Source organism: Antennarius striatus, chromosome 21 (genome assembly GCF_040054535.1).
Source record: "Antennarius striatus isolate MH-2024 chromosome 21, ASM4005453v1, whole genome shotgun sequence".
NCBI classification, from domain to species: Eukaryota; Metazoa; Chordata; class Actinopteri; order Lophiiformes; family Antennariidae; genus Antennarius; species Antennarius striatus.
Window position 1 is genome coordinate 8,133,870 of NC_090796.1, and position 20,819 is coordinate 8,154,688.

The 20,819-nt window shown below is 41.5% G+C and overlaps 2 protein-coding genes across 5 annotated transcripts in view; both read left to right on the forward strand.

The window, feature by feature from the left end:
- The window catches only part of LOC137588662 (SH3 and multiple ankyrin repeat domains protein 1-like), a 34,694-nt gene extending 24,042 nt beyond the window's left edge, over positions 1-10,652 (forward strand). The window contains exons 19-28 of the mRNA XM_068305856.1: positions 50-174; positions 1,891-2,026; positions 2,203-2,283; positions 2,979-3,005; positions 3,104-3,160; positions 3,332-3,453; positions 3,996-4,119; positions 4,213-7,447; positions 7,548-8,444; positions 8,700-10,652. Of these exons, the coding sequence (XP_068161957.1) occupies positions 50-174; positions 1,891-2,026; positions 2,203-2,283; positions 2,979-3,005; positions 3,104-3,160; positions 3,332-3,453; positions 3,996-4,119; positions 4,213-7,447; positions 7,548-8,444; positions 8,700-8,751 (4,856 nt within the window). The 3' untranslated portion in view covers positions 8,752-10,652. The remainder of the gene's footprint in view (positions 1-49; positions 175-1,890; positions 2,027-2,202; positions 2,284-2,978; positions 3,006-3,103; positions 3,161-3,331; positions 3,454-3,995; positions 4,120-4,212; positions 7,448-7,547; positions 8,445-8,699) is intronic.
- A 1,811-nt stretch (positions 10,653-12,463) lies between these two features.
- Positions 12,464-19,325, forward strand: LOC137588307 (protein kinase C and casein kinase substrate in neurons protein 1-like). 4 transcript variants are annotated; one of them, XM_068305308.1, is made up of 10 exons: positions 12,464-12,662; positions 14,066-14,140; positions 14,266-14,422; positions 14,648-14,883; positions 15,979-16,134; positions 16,494-16,669; positions 16,780-16,900; positions 17,684-17,751; positions 17,894-17,973; positions 18,712-19,325. In XM_068305308.1, exons 2-10 carry the CDS (start codon positions 14,084-14,086, stop codon positions 18,837-18,839), a joined length of 1,179 nt encoding a protein of 392 aa, XP_068161409.1. In that variant the 5' UTR covers positions 12,464-12,662; positions 14,066-14,083; the 3' UTR covers positions 18,840-19,325. The 4 variants fall into 4 exon arrangements, with proteins under 4 accessions (XP_068161409.1, XP_068161407.1, XP_068161410.1 ...); XM_068305306.1 differs by having other exon boundaries at positions 14,070-14,140; XM_068305309.1 differs by lacking the exon at positions 12,464-12,662 and adding an exon at positions 12,815-12,985.
- Positions 19,326-20,819: the final 1,494 nt, after the last annotated feature.

A 20,819-nucleotide genomic window follows, 5' to 3' on the forward strand; every position in this document is an offset into this window, starting at 1 on the left:
TCCTTTTCAAACCTGTGTACCTGTGTTCATACTATCCACTCATGTTCAGCTCAGACACCCATAGAGGAATTCACTCCAACGCCAGCGTTCCCTGCACTGCAGTACCTTGAGTCTGTCGATGAGGGGGGCGTGGCTTGGAGGGCGGGCTTGAGGATGGGGGACTTCCTCATTGAGGTGAGGACAGGATGTGTATCCACGGAGACACAAATCACCAATAATAATAAATTACCATTATTGACACACCTTGAATTCCTGGGTCCATGTTGTTGGATAGAGAATATTTCTTATTTCCAAAAACTGTCAAATAACTAAGAATTTAAATTGTTTGGAGCCAGAATAATTAAAGAAAAACACGTAGAAAGAACTCTGCAATGGACACTTTACGCAAGAATTCCTTTTTTCCATGAGAGATTCAGATGTTAAAATGGTTTTCCCACAAATGGAATGTGCAGACATGCTCCATTGAGTATCACAAGTCATCATGGGAACTGTACAAAATGAAGTAGACAACAGTTGTATAGTGTATATACACTCCAAAAAACAACGAAAGATTGGTGGGATGTTCTGAAACACAGATAAATGATATCTGGACAACAAGGAATAATTACAATGCCTGGCAGTAAATACAAATTTGATAAAATGCATGGGGCTACATTTACTGAGACAGTGGCACTGCGCCAATGTCCCCTGTGTTTTTCATTGAGTTTTGTAGATGCAATCCATGTGTATTGAAATCCTGATGAAGTAAGACAGCAGCTCATTATGCAATCAGCTCCTGGTACTGAAGCGCATCGCAGACTGTAAGTGAAGGAGCCATAAGAGCAGAATAGAGGTGGGATTACTATGAGGTCACCAAACTCAGAGAAGAAGAAATGATGACATAGAGATCCTGATTGCAAAATATTTACTTTGGTGAACTGCACCTTAGGAAAACTGTTACTGTCATTCAACTTCACTCTGAACACACATCTTCACAAGACAAGGAAAATGTAGCTTCATCTTGGAATATGTTTACACTTTCTTTATAGACAAATTATAATTTAAATATGCTAAATGAACACAAATGTCCACATCTGTCCATTGTTGGTGAGTGTTAGCAATAGATACCAATAATTTGACACTGCAATTATAAATAACCTTTTTCCCTTACTTTTTTTCTTTGTTTGTCAGTATTTAATTATGTGAAATCTTACATGCACATGTTTATCTTCCCAAAACAACTGTTGCTGTGCTGTTTTAAATCCAAACTCTGTGTCTTCAATGCTTCCCTTCTGAGTAGATGGTTACCAAAACCGTGATCTCAGTAAATCCCTTGGAATACATAATCAGCCCCTGTCTCCTGATGTCTCCTCCTGTTATTTGTACAATTCTCCCTTAAATGTTTATGGTGTACACACTACAACTCCTGACTGGTGCATTTTCCTAAGAAGTATTACACTTGTTTGGAATATTTACAATACGAATTTATGTAATTTAACTAGAGTTCATCATCCATCAGCAGCTCAGGCAGCAGCGACTGCTACAATTTGGGATGAGAGGTCAGGTTAAAGACAGTTGGTTGTTAGACCTCTATTTGAGATGACTCTTACATCTAATTAGCACTGAGCCTGATATGAGTCACTCAAGTAGCTGACTAAACCTTTGACTAATTATTGTTCCTGCCTGGATTGCTGTTGCACTCATCCAAAGCACTAAACAATTATTAGCAGTACGTATGTCTGAAGATTGATCATTAATAAAACTGGCATCATTATGCTAAACATTGGAAAGCTGCATCAACATTGTGAACATATAGACCATTATAAACTCTGTCTGTCTTTATTCCCTTCAGAAAGACTTGGTACTCAGTTTGTTAATTTTTCCTTCTCGCTGCGTGTTTGTGTCCATTAGGTCAACAACCAGAATGTGGTGAAGGTCGGTCACCGGCAGGTGGTCAATATGATCCGCCAGGGTGGCAACAACCTCATGGTAAAAGTCGTGATGGTTGCTCGAAACCCTGAACTGGAGGACACGACTCGGAAGAGAGGTAAGAGTCAAATTTTCCTCATTTGTCATTTCCATCCTGTGTTTATGATGTGACAAGAAAGCTTGCTGCATGTTTACTTCACTCTAAAAGCCTGCAATGTGGTTGTCATTGGTGACTGCATATTTATACAAGAATACTAAACATTAAGTCTGCATTTGGCTGGCTTCCATTGGCAGCCCCGCAGCAGACTAAAAGACTAACTCCTCCTGCCATTGCCCTGCGCTCCAAGTCAATGACATCAGAGCTGGAAGACATGGGTAAGACGACAGAAGGGACAAATGACTTAATGCCGAGAATAAAGAGGGGGTAGAGGGTGGGTGTCTGGTAAGAAATTAAAAATAAATATGCTTTGAGTCATCCACAGTTTTTATCTGGGAGTTCACATTACAAAATAGCTTTTCAGGATGGTTTGCAGTTTCTCTGCATTATGATGGTACAGTATTGTGATTGTATCATGAAAAAAACAAAACAGGATTAACTTCGAATTGTCAGTGCAAAAACCCAAGTAAGTATTTGACATGCAATACATTTAATTTTATCTGTTTTCATCAGTAACAGTTTGACGAGGAATAAGCATCTTGATTCATTCACACTTTTGATATTCTCTGTGAAGAGGAAAGGTGATAATTAAATACTCTAGAGATACAAATGTAATTGCATATTGTTAAAATTATACTTTTCTGATTCCATCAGTTACCAACTGCTCTTTGTTCTGTTTTGTTTTTTTTCTGAATAAAATGTGCTGCATTTAGTGGACAAAGGTGGGAGAATCACAGATTTGTGTGTTCTCATTATCATTTCAGTCCTTATCACCATCCCTCTCATCACATGAGTGTTCACACCATCACATGTGTCTGAGTATGTATTTCATCCTTTCATCTGAATATTACACATGATACACAGCACTTCTAGTCACGCTTAATTTCTGTTTCCCAAATTATACATGCTACAGCTGCCTCTCCATGGAAAAAGAAAGCAGGTGACTATCAGACTTTATCATCACCCCTATCAGCCCCATAGCTTTAATTAAAAACAGCTTGTTTGATGCTCTCTTTTTTTTCTTCTTTTCTTTTTCAGAATACGACTCCTCTCAGGGTCCTGATAAGAAGAGGACAGTCTATCAGATGGCACTAAGTAAAAAAAAAACACTCTCAATGCTACTGTCTTTATGTAAAAGGGTGCTATAAGAGGGTGCTGGAGGGGGCTCACTGAAATCTACCTTGTTTTTGCCTTTATTTTTTGCTCCCTTGTCATTACTTATTTACATTTCTTGCCCGCCCTTCCCTTGCTCTGTCTTTGTTTTAGACAAACTGGATGAAATATTGGCTGCTGCCCAACATACTATTACATCAGACAACCAGGGCCAAAGGGGTCATGGAGGCAAGAGGGACCGGAGCAAAAGCATTGTTCCCAACGTCTCCATTGAGGTACAGTTGGGATTTGGAATGTCAGTTCTATAGCTTGTGATCTCAAGGCCCTAAAGACATAATTTTAATATCCGAAAACATATTAACATATTCTGAATAGTTATAGACATGTCTGCTAGCACAGCCAAGACAAATTCACATATGCACCTGCTTCTCCAGTGCTCTAGAATCTATTATACATTTAGTCATGGAGGTGACTAATGGTAGCAAAAAAAATTGTATCTGTTGACAAGACTGGTCTTTAGATTTTTTTATCCTATATTCTCCTGCCCTCACCGCACTTTATAAAAAATGATTGACGATGGACCTCCCACACCAAAATATTTATTCAAGTCTGAGTCATGTTGTGTCCATTTAACTATGCTTCTTTGCCTAATACAGTGATTCTTGTAAAGACTGGTTCTTCTGTTTTCTCTTATATTTTAAATAAATATTAACTGAACGACTTGTACCAGTTTGACTTGATCATAGCATTGTGAGTGTCTCCTCTGTCCTTGTCTCCTTCCTTTCAAAGTCATTTTACTCTCTTTTCACCCCTGAAGCAGCCCTATGAGCAACAGCCGTCAGTGAGTATGGTGCAGCACGGACCAGGTTTTGGCTACAACCAAGCTCATTTTCAACCAGGCCATGGCCAGCATGCAGTCATGATGCGTCAAAAATCTATTGGTAAAAACATTTGTCATGGGTGATTTTTGACAGCAAAATTTAGGTGTTTCTTTTTAAGTATCTGATTTTAACAACCTGTGTAATTGTTCTTAGGTGTCACAGAGGAAGAAAGGCAATATCTTCACCCACCTGCTATAAAACTGGCTCGAAGCCTGTCAGTGCCAGGACCAGAGGAAATTCCCCCACCCCCAAACACATCTGCTCCAGAACCTCCTTTATCTGCAGGCCCTCATCCCGGTAGAGGGCCTGCTATGCCCATACCACCAGTGTCTCAAGCCCACTACCAGCTCCACTCGCAGCCAGGTCATCCCACTCAAATAGGCTGGGAAAGGGGGGGACCAAGTGGGATAAGTCAGCAAGTCATGGTCCCCACACTCCGCAGACAATCTGAAGGACCTTGCGCCAGGGAACCCGAGGTACCCAGGAGAGGTGGCGGCAAAATGGGAGGGTTAAGGAGAGGCTACAGCAGCGCTACACCACCAACAAGTGCAAAGCCTAAGACACAACCAGCCTCACAACACCACCCACATATGGCCAACCGGGATCAGGGTGGAGGGGTTGGAAGGGGCGCAGCCAGGAGAGGTGGTCGAGGAGCTCTGATGAAGCAGTCAAAAGTGGAAGAAGGACTAAGACAGCACAGAGGAAAAGGAGGTGCATCCAAGGAGAAGAGCTCCATCCCAATCCCCACCATTATTGTCAAAGCACCATCCACCAGCAGTAGTGGCAGAAGCAGTCAGGGTAGCAGCGTGGAAGCTGAGCCCTCTCATGATACAGAAGACCACACCTCAGCAGAAGCTAGCTCAGATAGCCCCAATGCCAGCTTACCCTCACCCCTCACCCCCTCACCTCCTGAGCCCCTTACAACTACTGCTTTGCCTTTATCAACTGTTGCCGCTCCTGTTCCCTCACAGCAAAATCTGGAAAACTTGGATTACACGTCATCATTTAGTAGGACCTTTGGAGGAGGAGGGGCACGCAGGGAGAGAGAGCGTTTCCGAGATATGAGGAGAAAAAGTGCTTCTTTCTTTCTTTCATCTGAAGAGGACATCCAAGGAGAAGCAGGAGGGGGAGCAGGAGATGGAGAAGGGACACTAGGAGCAAAAATTCAGCCTTTACAGGGCTCACAAATGGAAGTACCCACCCCTCGTCTAAGGCCTTCCAAGTCTATAGATGAGGGCATGTTTTCTGGAGACAGTTATGTCCACTATTCTAGCAGTATGCCTCCAGCATTTGGCCTGCCTGAATATTCTTCCCCTGTCCTGGATGGTCAACCAAAATCAGCTCCCTCAGTGTATGGCACCCAGCCTACAACTACTTTCATCCATCCACTTACAGGTAAAGTTTTAGACCCCTCGTCTCCACTTGGTTTGGCCTTAGCTGCAAGAGAAAGGGCCCTAAAAGATGATCGCAGGACTCGCAGAGAGGAAAGACACTTTGGTCGGCAGCTGTCTACTGTAGCAGCATTCCCAACTCCAGTTCAGGCCCCAACAGCGTCCCTTTTTGCAACCCCTGCACAGTCAGCCTACACTTCCCCAGTGTCCCTCCACCTCAGCTCCCCCACTGCAACCACCTCACCTGCATCTTTGAGTCGACCACAGTCACCACGGATATTGCGTTTGGGTGGAGGAGCAGGAGGAGGAGGAGGAGGAGGAGGAGAGAGGATGGAAAGAGAAAAAGAGGGAGGACCCAGGGAGGGTCTTAGAGTTCGTTTCTCAGAGGACAGAACCAGTCAGTATCCGACCCAGAATTACCCACAGAGCCACAGGGAGAGGGAGAGGGACAAAGCAATGTATGATTGCAGATCTGCTCCACCCATACAGCCTCCTCCACCTCCATCTCAACCTGCTCCCCGTAGACCTTCTTTCCTCCAGATGGACAGCACTGCTCCTCACACCAGCTACATCCCTCAGTACACTGTCCCAACAGCCCAGGCACAGAACCATCAAGCTATGGAAGAAACACGAGCAGAGGCAGGTGGAGGTTTAGGATTGATGGTTCTCCCACCACCAGCTCCCTCAATAGATGCAGACGATGAGTTTGTTTTTGCGGATCCCTTGCCCCCGCCTTTACAATTTGCTAACGGAAAGAATGAGCGAATCCAGGAGTTTTCTCGGTCATATCAACACCTGAGTCAAATCACTGCCGATGCTGCTCCACCTCCCCCACCCCCTCTTCCACCTGCAAAGCCCAGTAATACAACCCAAGCCTTCCCACAAGGTGGTGACTCTGCTGCCTCCAGCCTTACCTCTTACGACAGTGAGGTGGCCAATCTTACGCAATCAGCCCAATCTCCATCTTATCCATCACCACAGATATTTCCCCCTTCCTCCACAACCACCACCACTACTGCAACGTTACCTTCCCAATCACTACACAGACCCCAGCCCTCATCACATGCCCACCCTTATTACAGCAGCTCTAATGACTCCTCGACATGTGATCACACACCAGGTCAGGACAGAGGCACAGCTGCCATCATGACCTATGCTACGCCAACCATGGCACCATCTGCTGCAGCTTCCACCACCACAACCTCACCATCATCCTCTGACTACAGCACAACCACTGGTGGACCCAAGGCTAGCCTCACCACAGGGGGTAAGGCTTCTAATCACACTCAACTCCCTACTATTATGCCCAAGAGTGGAGACTGGCAAGATGCTGTGGTGGATTCTGGGATAGAGGAGCTGGACAGTCACAGCAGTAGTGATCACCATTTAGAAATGCTAGGACTCAGTGGGATGAGAGGAGAAAGAGGAATGTTTGGAGGAGATGACCGTGGAGGAGCAGGAGAGAGAGGAGGTGAACAGGATACATGCACAACCTACTCAGGTGGGCAAACATTTGAGGTGCAAGGCACCAAACTGGCAAACCCTGTGTTTCCAAAGATGACTCACTACAAGGAGGTGGGAGGGAGGGGCCCTCCTATAGCTCTCCGTAGGCAGAACAGCACCAACCCTGCTCCTTTGCAGTTGCAGAGACAGATTAACCAGGATGATGCCAGGTTTGATGGCGTTCTTGCAGATGAAAAGAGATTCAAGCAAAGTCAATCTAGAATGGAGGATGGCTTTACGTCTGCTCTGGCTGCCTGCTTAGAGAGGCCCATGGACTCACGGTCAGTGGGGTGGGTTGAGGTTGGGGAGCATAAGCTAGTTGGGGGCCGTGTGCAGAGAGACGGCATGATTTTAGAAGGCCGCAGACTTCATTCTGCACTTTCAGGTGTGAAAGCAAGCATGATCAATGAATTGAGCTCTAAGCTGCAACAGATGAGTGGCATGAAGAGTATGGATGACTGGAGCCATACTCCAAAGTCTCCCACCATGCACAGGTTTGTTTGGTTTCATTAGTCTGCCCTTGATATTAAAATGAGGGTTTGCTGACCAACTGACTTTAACCTGGTATTTGGGTTCATCTTGTGTGTCTTTCAGGTATTCGGCTGATTTCACTGATGTATTTCACAGCCCACCTACTGGCCGGTCCACCTCACCATTGCCTACCTCCTCCCCACAGCATTGTCAGATCCTACCACCAAATCTATCAGCTACCCCTTCTGTCTCTCCATCTCATCATGTCCCAGTTCAGTCTAACTGGACACGCTCCCCATCTCCACAGATGCCTACTTCCCCAGTCCATTCACATCCACCACATTCCCCGACCTACTGTCCCTACCCAACTTCACCAAAGCACAGGTCCAAAATGCGCCGACAGACTTTTGATTTTCAGTGTAGTCCCACCAAGGAGATGCGGTCTTCAGTGTCTCGACGCCGGGCTCCCAGTCCCCTCATTTACAGCACTGAACAACCAAACCCAACCCCTCCCAGACCTTCTTCTCTTCCCATCCTTCCTAGTACACCTGTCTACAACAACCCTTTTGACTTCCCTGGGCCACTTACTCCTCCATCACCTGGCCTTCCCTTAGGAGATACCTACAAGGCTTCAACTCCTCCACTATTCTCCCCATCTGGTTTAACAAGTCCAAACCCCCTCCTTGTCTCCCGTTCTCTCTCCCCCACCAATTTTCTCTCTGGTGCATCCTCACCCATACATTTGCCACCAAGCCCATCTTGCCTCAACTATCCCCATCTCACCCCTCCTCCACCAGCCAAACCCTTTGCGGTCAAACCTCTGCCCTTCTGGACCAAGTATGACGTGGCAGACTGGCTAGCTTATCTAAACCTGGGGGAACACATAGAACGTTTTATAGACAATGAGATAGATGGGTCACATCTACCCTCGCTCACCAAGGATGACTTCTTGGATCTTGGAGTGACTCGTGTGGGACACCGAATGAATATCGAGAGGGCGCTGAAGAAACTTACTGACAGGTGAGGGAGGACTAATAGACGCTGGAACATGTAGAAGCAACTTGGCCAAATGGTCGAAAAGGAAGCGCCACTTGGTGAATGAAAGTCAGTGTCTCATTCCTGCTACACAAGCTAGACAGATCATCCTTCTTTTGTTCATGTGATCTCATCTTCCAATCACCTTTTCCTTTATTAACCAGTTTTATCGACCCTATTTAGTTTGCATGTCTTGGTTTAATTTTCTTATTCTTTCATATCCCCTCCTTTTCTCCCTAGGCGGCTCTCCTCTCCTTTGCATGTCACAACTTCTCCCCAAGACACAGATTGACAGAGTGAAGGGGTGATTCAGAGATGAAACACAGGGGGAGAGATAAGTTGTCAAAGATGAACAATAGCAGAAGATGTGCAAGACGAGAACAGTGGACATCAAGAAGTTATGTTGACACAGGATGTTCAGGGGAGACATGTTCTTGCACATTTGCTACATATAAAGAATACAGTTTATATATTATGTGACTGTAGGTCAAGAAGGAATGAGATGAAAAAATTAAGAATATCATATAAAAATGACAGTCTTTAAGAATAAACTTTTGGTGGACCGATATTTAATCCATTGACAGACTTGTGCTGCAAAGGACTCTTCCACATACACTATTACAGTATTTTCACACACATGGATTCTTATACCATCTGCTGCTTTAAAGGGTAAACCCCAGTAAAGTATTACTGGTTGTGAGTGAGCCACAAACTGTGTTGTAAACAAAAAGGTAAGAGTCACATCAATTTTGTAGCTTTAAGAAGATCAAACTATTGTATGGCTGTGAATATTGGATACAAAGTCAGCATATGAGAGAAAGAGTTTGTTTGGAAAATGATCGACAACAATAGTATTTTTTATATAAATACAGTATATATATATATACATAAATATATTTACCATATTCCCCAATTGATACCCCAATAATCTTTGTATATGCATACTGTGCAAGCACTGAATATATCTTGCGGCTTACATTATTAGTAGAACCATTTGTTTTGTATGAAGTGCTGATCACAATCATCCATTTCAAACTTTTCAGGGTATTTTTAACTGTTGAATTCAAGTAGTGCATAATGAGAACGTACAAATGTTGACAAACTATTGGTGAAATTACCTTTTGTTAATTTCCTGTTTATTCTGTGGAATGGAGAAGAAATGCTGATGAGAAATCTCAAATTGTTTGAGTGTTGTTTGAAATTGCAAGACATCTTTTCTTAAACTTTACTGGTGTTTATGGCCATAGCACAGGACAAGGGATGGATCCATCCTGTTTGATGCCAGTGTTGACCGCCCTCTCTCACACAGCAGGTGCAGTGATCAAAAAGGGCTTTTCCTGCTTCTCCGTCTGCTTGAACAACTACTTCCTCAATCTTCAGCCTCTATGAATCTCTGTGTATGTGTGCGTGTTCATCAGCGTGCATCGGTGGCCAAATGCTTTCCTTGGCCTGTACCCCTCTCTTTGTACTGCTTTCCCAAAAACATTATTATATTGGTCACAGAACGTTTTTCTTACCAGTTGCCAATTAAAATCTATGTTAGCTGTACTACAAGTCAGTCTAAATGAAAACAAAAGATGAATAGGAAAACATTTAGATCCAGATTCCAAAAGTTCCTTTTAGAATGATAATGTTGTAGTGAATTCTGTATATGTCACATAAAGGAGAATATGAGTGCCATAGACTCTTTAATTAAACCAATTTAGCCATCCTCCAGAGTGAATTCAACTGTAAGGCAAAAAACATCCTTTATAGATCTGTTTGTAATGATGATGACCATGGTAACATTAAAATATAGTGTATTAAAAATGGTAATATTAAATATGTAAACATTTTTAAGAATCTCTGTCTTCCATATAATGTGGACAACTTCTCTGAAGCATTTTGTTTCTGTTTCATTTGGGTTTTCTGTAAATGCTTTCTATTCTGCTCACCCTGCGGTGACATCAGTGAAGCTGGCATACGTTAGTTAATGCGTCTTCTCTCTATGTGAGCTTAAAATGATATCTGTATTCTCATGCTGAGCTCCTCAATGCTACATCATGATGGTTTATCCTGAGAGGTGAAGGGACTAAGCAGGCGAGTAGAAAGCATTACACACTTTGATTTAGAAAAGTATTTTAGGTCTAGTGAAATGCATAATGAATATGACTATATACAATATGAGCAGACATATGAAGAGATTAAAGGTATATACTGTATATACATAGATATACAGTGTATATATATATATATAATTTTCTTTAAATATAGAATGTACTGATAAACAATATGATAGAGGTACAACTAAGGTGTTGAAATAAATGCTAAATTAAATTTTGATTCTCTTGTCATGCTGTTGAATTCTTTTTGATTTCCCTGTTTAAACAGATTGATCCTGTTGAAACGGTTGTGTTTGAACTGAGTCATGGAGCAGCAGCTCATCTCAACCCTGTGCTGCCTGAACACAGCATTATTTTCAGGATAATTTTCCCATCAGATTTGGCGAGCTAATGGGACAAAAGAGTAGGGCTCACGTGGAGACAGAAGATGAAATGGTTTAGTTGAAAGCAAGCAGTAGCCGCACCCATGCAGAAAACCGAAAAACATTTGCAAAGGCACTAAAAGCAAACAAAAACATCTTGAAAGTAGATAAAAGTAGATAAATGTTTTATTTGCTGGAATGGTGGTGAGTTTAAGGTTCAAGGTAGATAATAGTGAGTATTATGCCCAGGCTTTGTTTTTCTCAAGAAAGAACTTCCTCTTAATTAAAAGAGCACAGAATATCATCACCAAGTATTTGGATTGTTTCTCATTTAATCAGGTTCTTCTTTTAATTTGTTTCCCATAATGTGCATTTTCAGATGAAGAAACAGGACCATTCTGAAAACTCATGAAGCATAGATTTCCTATGAAAAATCCATTCACCTCACACTTGAGAGAATAATGATCGACATGTACCACATATCAAACCTGAGCACATACAGCAGAAACTATCAACATGTGAAGAAACCACTGGTTCTGAAGACTCTGTAATGATGGCCTTCTCAAAGACCTGGAGTGTCTATACCAACACACAAACGTGTTTAAATTTTTTGCAGCATGACCAGAGATAATAAAGAAAGGCGGTGGACGTCCCTGTTGCTCAAAATGAAAAACTACAAAAACCACAATGAACTGCACCCTACAGTTCAATAAATAGCCTGGTTGGTGGTATTTGTACTTGGTTTTTACTGATTTGTTTTGAAATAAGAAACAATATGGCAGACAGCTAGCAACAAATCATCTTGTATTCTTGTGTACGTCATATATTGGTGCTCTTCAACATCCAAAAATACATTCTTAAAAACATATAGAGGGAGAAATATAAAATAGATCATGCCTCCTCACAAACTGCAATACAGTAATTGGTTTTACTCAAGGTAGGTGAGATCCTCAAGATGACATAAAAGTGATCATCTGAGGGAAAAGTTAATTTCTAAGTGAAAAAATGCAGACAGACCTTTGTACAAAATCTAACCAGGGAATTTTTAAATGTTGAGTGCACCGATTACTTTAGTTTAGACAAAGCACAACATGGCCCTCCTTTAAACATGCTTACACTGTCAAAGCTTGACAAAACATCTAAAGAAACACATGCCTCTGTTGCGATTAAACCTGTGCAATAAGAGAAATGAGTAGATTTTATTTGCATGGAAATCAACAGTAACTCTGGGATGGCTGTCATTCACATCTAATGTCCAGTCTAATACAAAGAATTGTAAATCCAACCATAAACAGTGTGGAAAGAACAGTAGGTCAGCAGGGGCCACAGGGTTAATGGGGCAGGTCTAAGGACCCCCCCTACCTATCCCACTGTCACACACACTCGCTAATACACTCATGTGACTCTATGCCACGATGACACACTCATGTGACCAGCGTATGGTCAAAATGAAGGTCTGGCATCTCATTAGCACCTTACTGGGAGAGACGGAGGGAGTGGCAGACAGGGAGAGAGAGTGGGAGGGGGTTTCCTCCAACTGTTCTAATAGCAGAGAGGCTAGTAAGTGAAAGGGGCATAGTCAAAAAGAATTATACAGTCTGATGGGGAGGAAGCCAATGAGCAAAAGAAGCAAGGGATGAGGTTAAAGTAGCAAACTGAAGAGAGAGAGCAGGAAGGATTCATCCTGGCATGACTGGGAACTAAAATACTGAAACTGGCAGGGAAGGAGAGTGAGCAAGGTGAGTTTCTTCCTCCCTCTTTGTTTGCCCTGAAGTCAATTAGCATGAGTGATTACCATGCAAATGCACTAGTTTGTGTAATTTTTTTTTGTCATGGATGCTTACATTGTCTCTGTGCCTCACACCCACTTTCTGAACTACTGAGTGTGTATAACTTTAAGTGCCAAGGGAAAATTGGGTCAGAGAGGAGAGAGAGAGAAGCATGTGTTCAGTGGAGGGAAGAGGAGGAGACGGACTGAGAAATGGACAGAAATTTTGACCAAGCCCTTGATATACAGTAACAAGTGGTCACTTGATTAATCACTGGTGATTCACAGAGAAATGTAAGTGTTGGTTTCTCCCAGGCATGTCTGTTCTGTTGTCACTTTTTGCTTTATTGTCAGCTTGTGAATGCAGTTTCTTAACATTAAATTATTTTTTTTGCTGTGAATGCTTCTGTGTGACAAAATGAGAGAAAGAGTCAAAATGACTTTCAAACCTTTTCCTCTGAATGGACAACAACAGAAACAGACTGAGGGCCAAGTCTGAAATTGGACTCCATCATGTTTTCAACAAAGTGCCAAAATTTTGAAATGATATAATAAAGTATGACGGTTAGCGAAGAGAAATAAGATCCCTCGATAGCATGGCTGACTGTCATACCCTGTCTGTCTTGTGGTGAGGTGTGGTTACTCATTTTGAGATCACTCAACAATGTGTCAGACAGAAATGACTCTAAATGGGACTGCATCATTTGCATGTTTGTGCACGCATCATCCCTTTAATGTACCCACCTCCTTTTACAAGTTTATTCCTTGTAAAGTCATAAATCGGTCAGATTCACACTCTCCAGGCTGTAATCTCTGAATTAAATGACAGGAGCAGTCAGAGTGGAAGACACTCTGTTCTTTCGGGCCTCATGTTAGACAGAGCAAAAGGGAAAGATGACCTTTCCTTGCTGTTTATTTTGGGAAGGCAACAAGAAGAATGCTGGAGCAGCTGTTCTATTCCTGCAGGCAGATCCCACCGCTGTGAATTCCAGTCTGCCACTGCAAAGACACTCCCCTTACTCACGCAGAGTGTTTGGATGTATCCAAGCACTTACAACTATAGTGTAAATAATACATCATCAGAATCATCAAAGTCATTATGGAACTAAAATAGGCTACATACACACACATGTACACACGACCAAGGCTGTAGTTTTCCCGTGTCAGAAGTTCCTGCCATACAAGGAGAACAGCTCTGCTTGTGAGGAATTCAGCTTGTTGTATCTGCACAGCGCACCATGCAAACATCCAACCTGTTACACGATAACTGTCACCTGTCTGCCGAGCAAAGCTCCCTTTCCTTCTCTGTTATGCGTTGCAACCAGTCTAGCAACTCTCTGACTGAAAACAAACAGCAATCTCTTTCTTTCTAAGCCAGATATCATCACAATAATGGCAAGTTTTCCTAAAGAGCCACCTGAGGATCCCAAGAAACAGAGCTTCTGGATGGTGAGGGCTGGACTCAGGGTCACACTAAGACAACTACTGTAATCCAAAGCATTACTAGTGCATTGGTGAATGTGACACTCAAGCTTTTTATTGTACATTTTAACACAATTTTTTCTTCCACCCAGCCAGGGAATTATGTAAGTACAGTCCACAGAACTGAACAGTCCTTCCAGGCATGCAATGACATCGTGGCCTGCTTTGTGGAGAGAGCAAAAGTAGAGAAGCAGTACGCCCAGCAGCTCAGCCAGTGGAGCAGCAAGTGGAAGTCCATAGTGGATTCACGTAAGCGTGAAAGACTACGACCAGCTTCAGTGTCTAGAAACAATCAGTTGATATTATCATGAGTTTAAATTAATCACATCATGCTTATCAAATTGGCTTCATTTGTGTTTGTATGAAACTTTCCAGTAGACAAGTGGAGGCCAGTATTTTCCCCTTGGTTCCATGACTCACCTCTGTGTTCTTTGTTACGTCATTCCTCGGTCTGTTTTATTTCTCTCTCCGCAGGGCCACTTTATGGCTCCCTCATGAGGGCGTGGCAATGTTTCTTCACCTCTGCTGAGCATCTGTCCACCCTTCACTCCTCCATCTCCCAGTCGCTCATCACGGAGGAGGGCGACCGGGTGAAGACCTGGCAGAAGGAAACCTTTCCAAAGAAACTCTTCTGCGGGTTCAGGGAAAGCCACGATAACAACACAAGTTTTTCACGTGCGCAGAAACCCTGGTCAAAAAAGTTGATGAAGGTCCAGCAGTTTGTTAATTAGATTATTCAGTGTGTCCTAGTGCGTGTGTGTGTGTGTGTGTGTGCGTGTGTGTGTGTGTGTGTGTGTGTTTGCAGACTTTTGAGAGTAGTCACACAGAATTTCCATGAAAATGTGTTAGAATGCAAATAATCTGTTTTAAACTAGCCAAAGACAACAAATGATTTATTTCTCAAAATCCTTATTGTCCCTATAATTTTTCTGTACTGTAGCTGTACATTATAGTGCCTTCTAGAGGTGTAGTTACAGACTGCAACCAACTGAACACTCCGTAGAAACATGAAGGCACAATATGATGGACTCCATGCTTCTGTTTGTTGTAAATGTTTCAATCTAAAGCAATTAGAGGGCAAACATTCTCAGTTTCAGCTGATCATGCACAAAAGTAAGCACAACTATTCACATAATTTTCTATTTGTGCTAATAGATCCTCTTACATCCCACAGGTAGAACTTTCAAAGCACTGAAAATGAATGTTAATTGTAAAGATCTCTTCAGTGAGAGACTGAACAGACAAACTTTTCGTTTAAAATGTGGAAACATCAAATATCATGTGTCAGCATTGCAGCACTGCACTTTGAAAGTCTCTTTTGTCTTGAGTGCAAATTTAAAAACAGCACTAATCCGAGCTTCTGATGCACTATTAGGCTGATTTTTTTCATTACTTTGCATTGAAGAGTTGTGTGGTGATGTAATGTATCAGAATCCCAAACATGGGTCTTTTCCATTTCTCCAGCTCCTCTTGTTTGTTCCTCGGTACAAAAACAAGCATTTCAGCTCAACCACGTCTCTAAATTCTTCCGAGATGTTGACATGAGCGTGAATGTTTTTTTTCTCTATGTGTGGTCTGATGACCTGTTCAGGACCCTGAAAAGGATAATCAATAATACAATACTGCTGGATGGACTTTATTTTAATAGTTTTTCTGTTTTAGTTTACTGTCTTTCGGCTATTCTAAGCTTAAAATCTCCTGGTCATGTATTCACTAAACAAGAAAACGTTTATATGATTTTTAGCTTTCTTTTGTTTCTTCCAGTAACAAACATCTATGTAGTAATCCTAATTTATATTTGACAGCTGGAGAAAGTCCGAGTTGCATATCATAAGGTGTGTCAGAGAGAGCAGATGGCCGTCGACAAAGAGAAACAAGCAAGTGACAACCCTGAGTTGAGTCCAGAGAAGAAGCAGAAATTCACAAATGCCAGAGAGAAGACCGTGGAGGAGAAAGAAAAGGTGAGGAAGGATGTGTATAAGGAAGTCCTTTATATTATATTTAAATTCCTAATTGCTGCCACATTTGAATAAAGCTAGGTTGCTTTGCTGCATGTTGGGATATTTATTCAGCTGAAAGACTATCAGCTCTAAACACAGGCCTCAGTATTTCAGTGCTATTCTAAATATTTCCCTTGTATGGATCTGTGTTATTGTTAACACTGCTCAGTGTTTATGGAACTCAGCATGGGAAACATAGAGAGCGTCACATAATTTATACGTTTAGGCTCATCCTCTGTTAAATAAAACAAAGTAGATGTTTCTATGTTTTTTCTACGGTAACTTCTCATCATAAAACTGTCTGTGTGAGCCGCCTGCAGCTGAGAGAACAGTACGAGAAAATGCTGGAGGATGTGTCATCCTACACGCCCCGCTACATGGAGGAGATGGAGGCCATCTTTGAGCAGTCGCAGGAGGAGGAGAGGAAGAGGATCAGCTTCCTGAAGCAGGTCTTCCTCTCCATCCACAGACATCTTGATATCACCAACAATGAGAGGTGAGCAGCAGTCACAAGACTGGGTGAGTATAACTGGGTTTTTGTTTTGTTTTGGGAGTTTTTCAGTATTAATTGTATGAAGATAAACCAGCTCTGTATCTGTGTGTCAGTGTGAAGGCAGTTTACAGTGAGCTCCACCAGACTCTGATGTCCATTGATGAGCAGGACGACCTCAGATGGTGGAAGAACAACCAAGGTCCCGGCATGCCCACCGATTGGCCGAAGATCGTGGTACGTTATCAAGTCTCCTATGCAAAAATACATCTACTCCACTCGACAAAAGTAAACATGAATGAATCTTGATTTATGTGCATTAGAAACATTATGATTTCACAATTACATAAGTATCATTGACGGTAAATGTTGTTTTTATGTGCAAACTGGGGAATTTTCTTCTATTGTCTTTTTATTATATTGACCTTACAGCACTTTATCTCACATCATTCAACATTGATCAACATCACCACTTTTTACCAGTTTGACTCACAGATTTTTTAATTTTTTTGGCATAACCATATTTATAGTCAGCCTAAGAATAACCTAGATTTGTATTAATACACGGAAGCCCTTGGTTTGTCCATTTGACTGTTTATTGCAGGATTACCTATGAACAGAAGGATTTTAATTACTGTAGACGTAATCGGAAAGTTGGACATACAGTATTACAGGGTAGAGCCCACTACATTTTGGATTGGATAGGGATAAATATGTGGATGCAGAAATGTTTACATGATCCTTTAAAATTGTGAGACAGGTCATAATGGAGTTGATCTGGAAAATGAAAACTTTTTGTATTATTTACTATAACTATTATAGTTCTAAATTCCAAGTACAGTTTTTCATGGTCAAAGGATCATAGTATGACGACCCATGGGATTATTGTTTTAATGAGCAATGAAATCATTTGGAAACTGACCTGCCCTGGAGTTCTCTGAATGCTGTCTGGTTGAAGTTATTTTTCTTGATTAAATTATTGGTAAATTTGAAACCTATTCTTTTTATCTCTGCCATCAGGACTGGGTCCCACCAGTAAAAAAGCTGAATAGAAAGAAAAGAGAACAGAAAAGAAAAGACAGCCGACCGTGAGTTATCTTCTGTAGTGAATTCCATGTATAGTTCATTTAAATGTATAATGCACATTTCATATTCACATTGAGTCATACTCATGTTTCAGACTGTTAAAAAAACATCCATTTCTTTTCTTTTTTTCTTCTTCTCATCTAGTGTGATGATTGGGGGTGTGAAGGTGCGAGCCCTGTACGACTATGTGGGAGAGGAGGGTGATGAGCTGTCTTTTAAAGCAGGTGACGCACACTCATTGTTAAAGCTGCAATAGGATTTTTATGCAAAGCATATAAAATACATACGCCAGTAGGAAACTGAGTGGGAAGGCAGACATTTAATTTAACATAACTAAACTTTGGTTCTTATTACATCATTCAGATCTTGCAAAGACATAAAGTTACACACAAAAACTGCCTTAATCTGTTATCTATTTCATGTTGTGTTTTGAATTACACAATTATATATATATATATATATATATATATATATATATATATATATATATATATATTATTATTATATAGACATAAAATTACATTACAAGGGCAATTACAAGGGCAATTTTGGACACTCGTGGACATGAGACTGCGCTGCAGTCAATGTTGTAATATTGTATTTCTTTAATTAAACTGTTGTGCTTCCAGAAAGGACCTTGTGGCCTTAACAGGAATAACTTCATTTTTGCAGTGGTTCCAACTGAAAACTATGCTGTGTTTGTCTCGGTCGGCTGCATTGTCATTTTAAATTAACTTCTGCACATTGTATATAATGTACCAATTACATTATGTACCAATTACATTATATACAATTACAGCCCATTATATTCTGCACATATACAGGGATTAGATGTATAGTAATCCTGTGTATTTTACTTTACTATAACTGCATATAGTTTTTCTACTCCTTTGTAAACACCTTTAGTGTAAAAAAAAAGAGTCCAATTCCTTTTTGATCAATATTTTATCTCTTGCTCCCAGGGGAAGTGTTCCTGAAGGTGGAGGAGGAAGACGACCAGGGTTGGTGTCGAGGGGTCCTGAACGGAGGAAAGGAGGGCTTCTACCCCGCTAACTACGTTGAAGTTGTCGAGTCACAGGATACTGTTTAATAAGTTGTGTCCTGGTCTTATTTCTCTATAACACTTTTGTTAAACTCTCCTATGAATCACAGTTATTATGTTTTAACACTCATGTGTACGATGCAGTCTTTTCCAACAATTTTTGAAATGTCAGATTTCGTAAGGCCTTCGTTTTCTAACCTACTTTGAGTAATTTGTTTGATTTTGAGTACTTCTGAGATATGAATTAACTTATCAACATTGTGCATTAGCTGTCTGTTTATAAATGTGTATCTGCATTTGCATGTGAGCATGTTGAAATAAAAAAAGAGAGAACAAGATATTTATTTACTATCATCACATCTGAGTCATTAGGTTGATGAAGATAGTTGGGTAAACATGAGCTTTACCCAGACACAGGTTTACAATGGTGCATGCCCGTAAGATTGACGATTACTTGATACTTGCTATGTGGAAAGACACAGGGCTTAGTTTGACTGAGGGAATGGATTTCCAAAATAAAAGTGGAATTGTTTTGCCCACCATCTGTTTCACTTACATTTCTTTCTTTTTATCCCCACGAGATGAAATGATTATTTATCAGTCTGCTGATATAGCAGTCTGCTAATGTTCTCTGTATTTCACTCAAAGTTTATAAGCAAAGTTTAAGATAAAAATATTTTTAGAAATCAAAACAATTGACTAAAATAAAAATGAAAACCAAAATAGTGAGACTGTAGAACTGTCGAGGAAATTTCAAATTGATTTCAAATAATCATATTGTATTTATTATTTTGATTCTGGAGATTGCTTATGACAGGGTGCCCAGAGAGGAACTGTGGTATTGTATGAGAAAGTCTGGAGTGGCAGAGAAGTATGTTAGAGGACATGTATGAGGACTGTAAGACAGTGGTGAGGTGAGGTGAGGTGTGCTGTAGGTGTGACAGAGGAGTTCAAGGTGGAGGTGGGACTGCATCAGGGATCAGCTCTGAGCCCCTTCTTGTTCGCTATGGTGATGGACAGGCTGACAGACGAGGTTAGACAGGAATCTCCATGGACTATGATGTTTGCAGATGACATTGTGATCTGTAGTGAGAGCAGGGAACAGGTGGAGGAGAAGCTAGAGAGGTGGAGGTTTGTCCTGGAAAGGAGAGGAATGAAGGTTAGCCACAGTAAGACAGAGTACATGTGTGTGAATGAGAGGAACCCAAGTGGAAGAGTGAGGTTACAGAGAGAAGAGATCAAGAAGGTGGAGGATTTGAAGTACTTAGGGTCAACAGTCCAGAGCAATGGAGAGTGTGGAAAAGAGGTAAAGAAGCGTGTACAGGTAGGATGGAACGGGTGGAGAAAAGTGTCAGGTGTGATGTGTGATAGAAGAGTTTCAGCTAAAATGAAGGGAAAGGTGTACAAAACTGTGGTGAGACCAGTGATGTTGTTTGGTCTAGAGACAGTGTCACTGAGGAAAAGACAGGAGACAGAGCTGGAGGTAGCAGAGATGAAGATGCTGAGGTTTTCTTTGGGAGTGACCAGGAAGGATAGGATCAGGAATGAGTACATCAGAGGGACAGTACATGTTAGAGGTTTTGGAGATAAAGTCAGAGAGGCCAGACTGAGATGGTTTGGACATGTCCAGAGGAGAGATAGTGAATATATTGGTAGAAGGATGCTGAGTTTTGAACTGCCAGGCAGGAGGTCTAGAGGAAGACCAAAGAGGAGGTTTATGGATGTAGTGAAAGAGGACATGAAGGTAGTTGGTGTGAGAGAAGAGGATGCAGAAGACAGGGTTAGATGGAGGAAACTGATTCGCTGTGGCGACCCCTGAAGGGAAAAGCCGAAAGGAAAAGAAGAAGAAGATTTATTATTTTGAATTTTCATTGTATCATTTTGCTATATTACACTTTTCAGCTCAGATGTTCATTCCTCACCTCTTTAGATTGAATGAGCACTCAAAAAACAATGACATTACACACAATGTCTTGTCTTTTACCCCAGATATACATACTGCAGTCATATTAGCATGATATAGAGAAC

Excerpts from the sequence above, each read along its gene's own strand:
- LOC137588307 (XM_068305308.1), top strand. The coding sequence starts at position 14,084 with ATGGCAAGTTTTCCTAAAGAGCCACCTGAGGATCCCAAGAAACAGAGC. Across the intron at positions 14,423-14,647 it reads GAAGTCCATAGTGGATTCAC|GGCCACTTTATGGCTCCCTC; the intron begins GTAAGCGTGAAA and ends CTCTCTCCGCAG. Across the intron at positions 16,901-17,683 it reads CCGATTGGCCGAAGATCGTG|GACTGGGTCCCACCAGTAAA; the intron begins GTACGTTATCAA and ends CTCTGCCATCAG.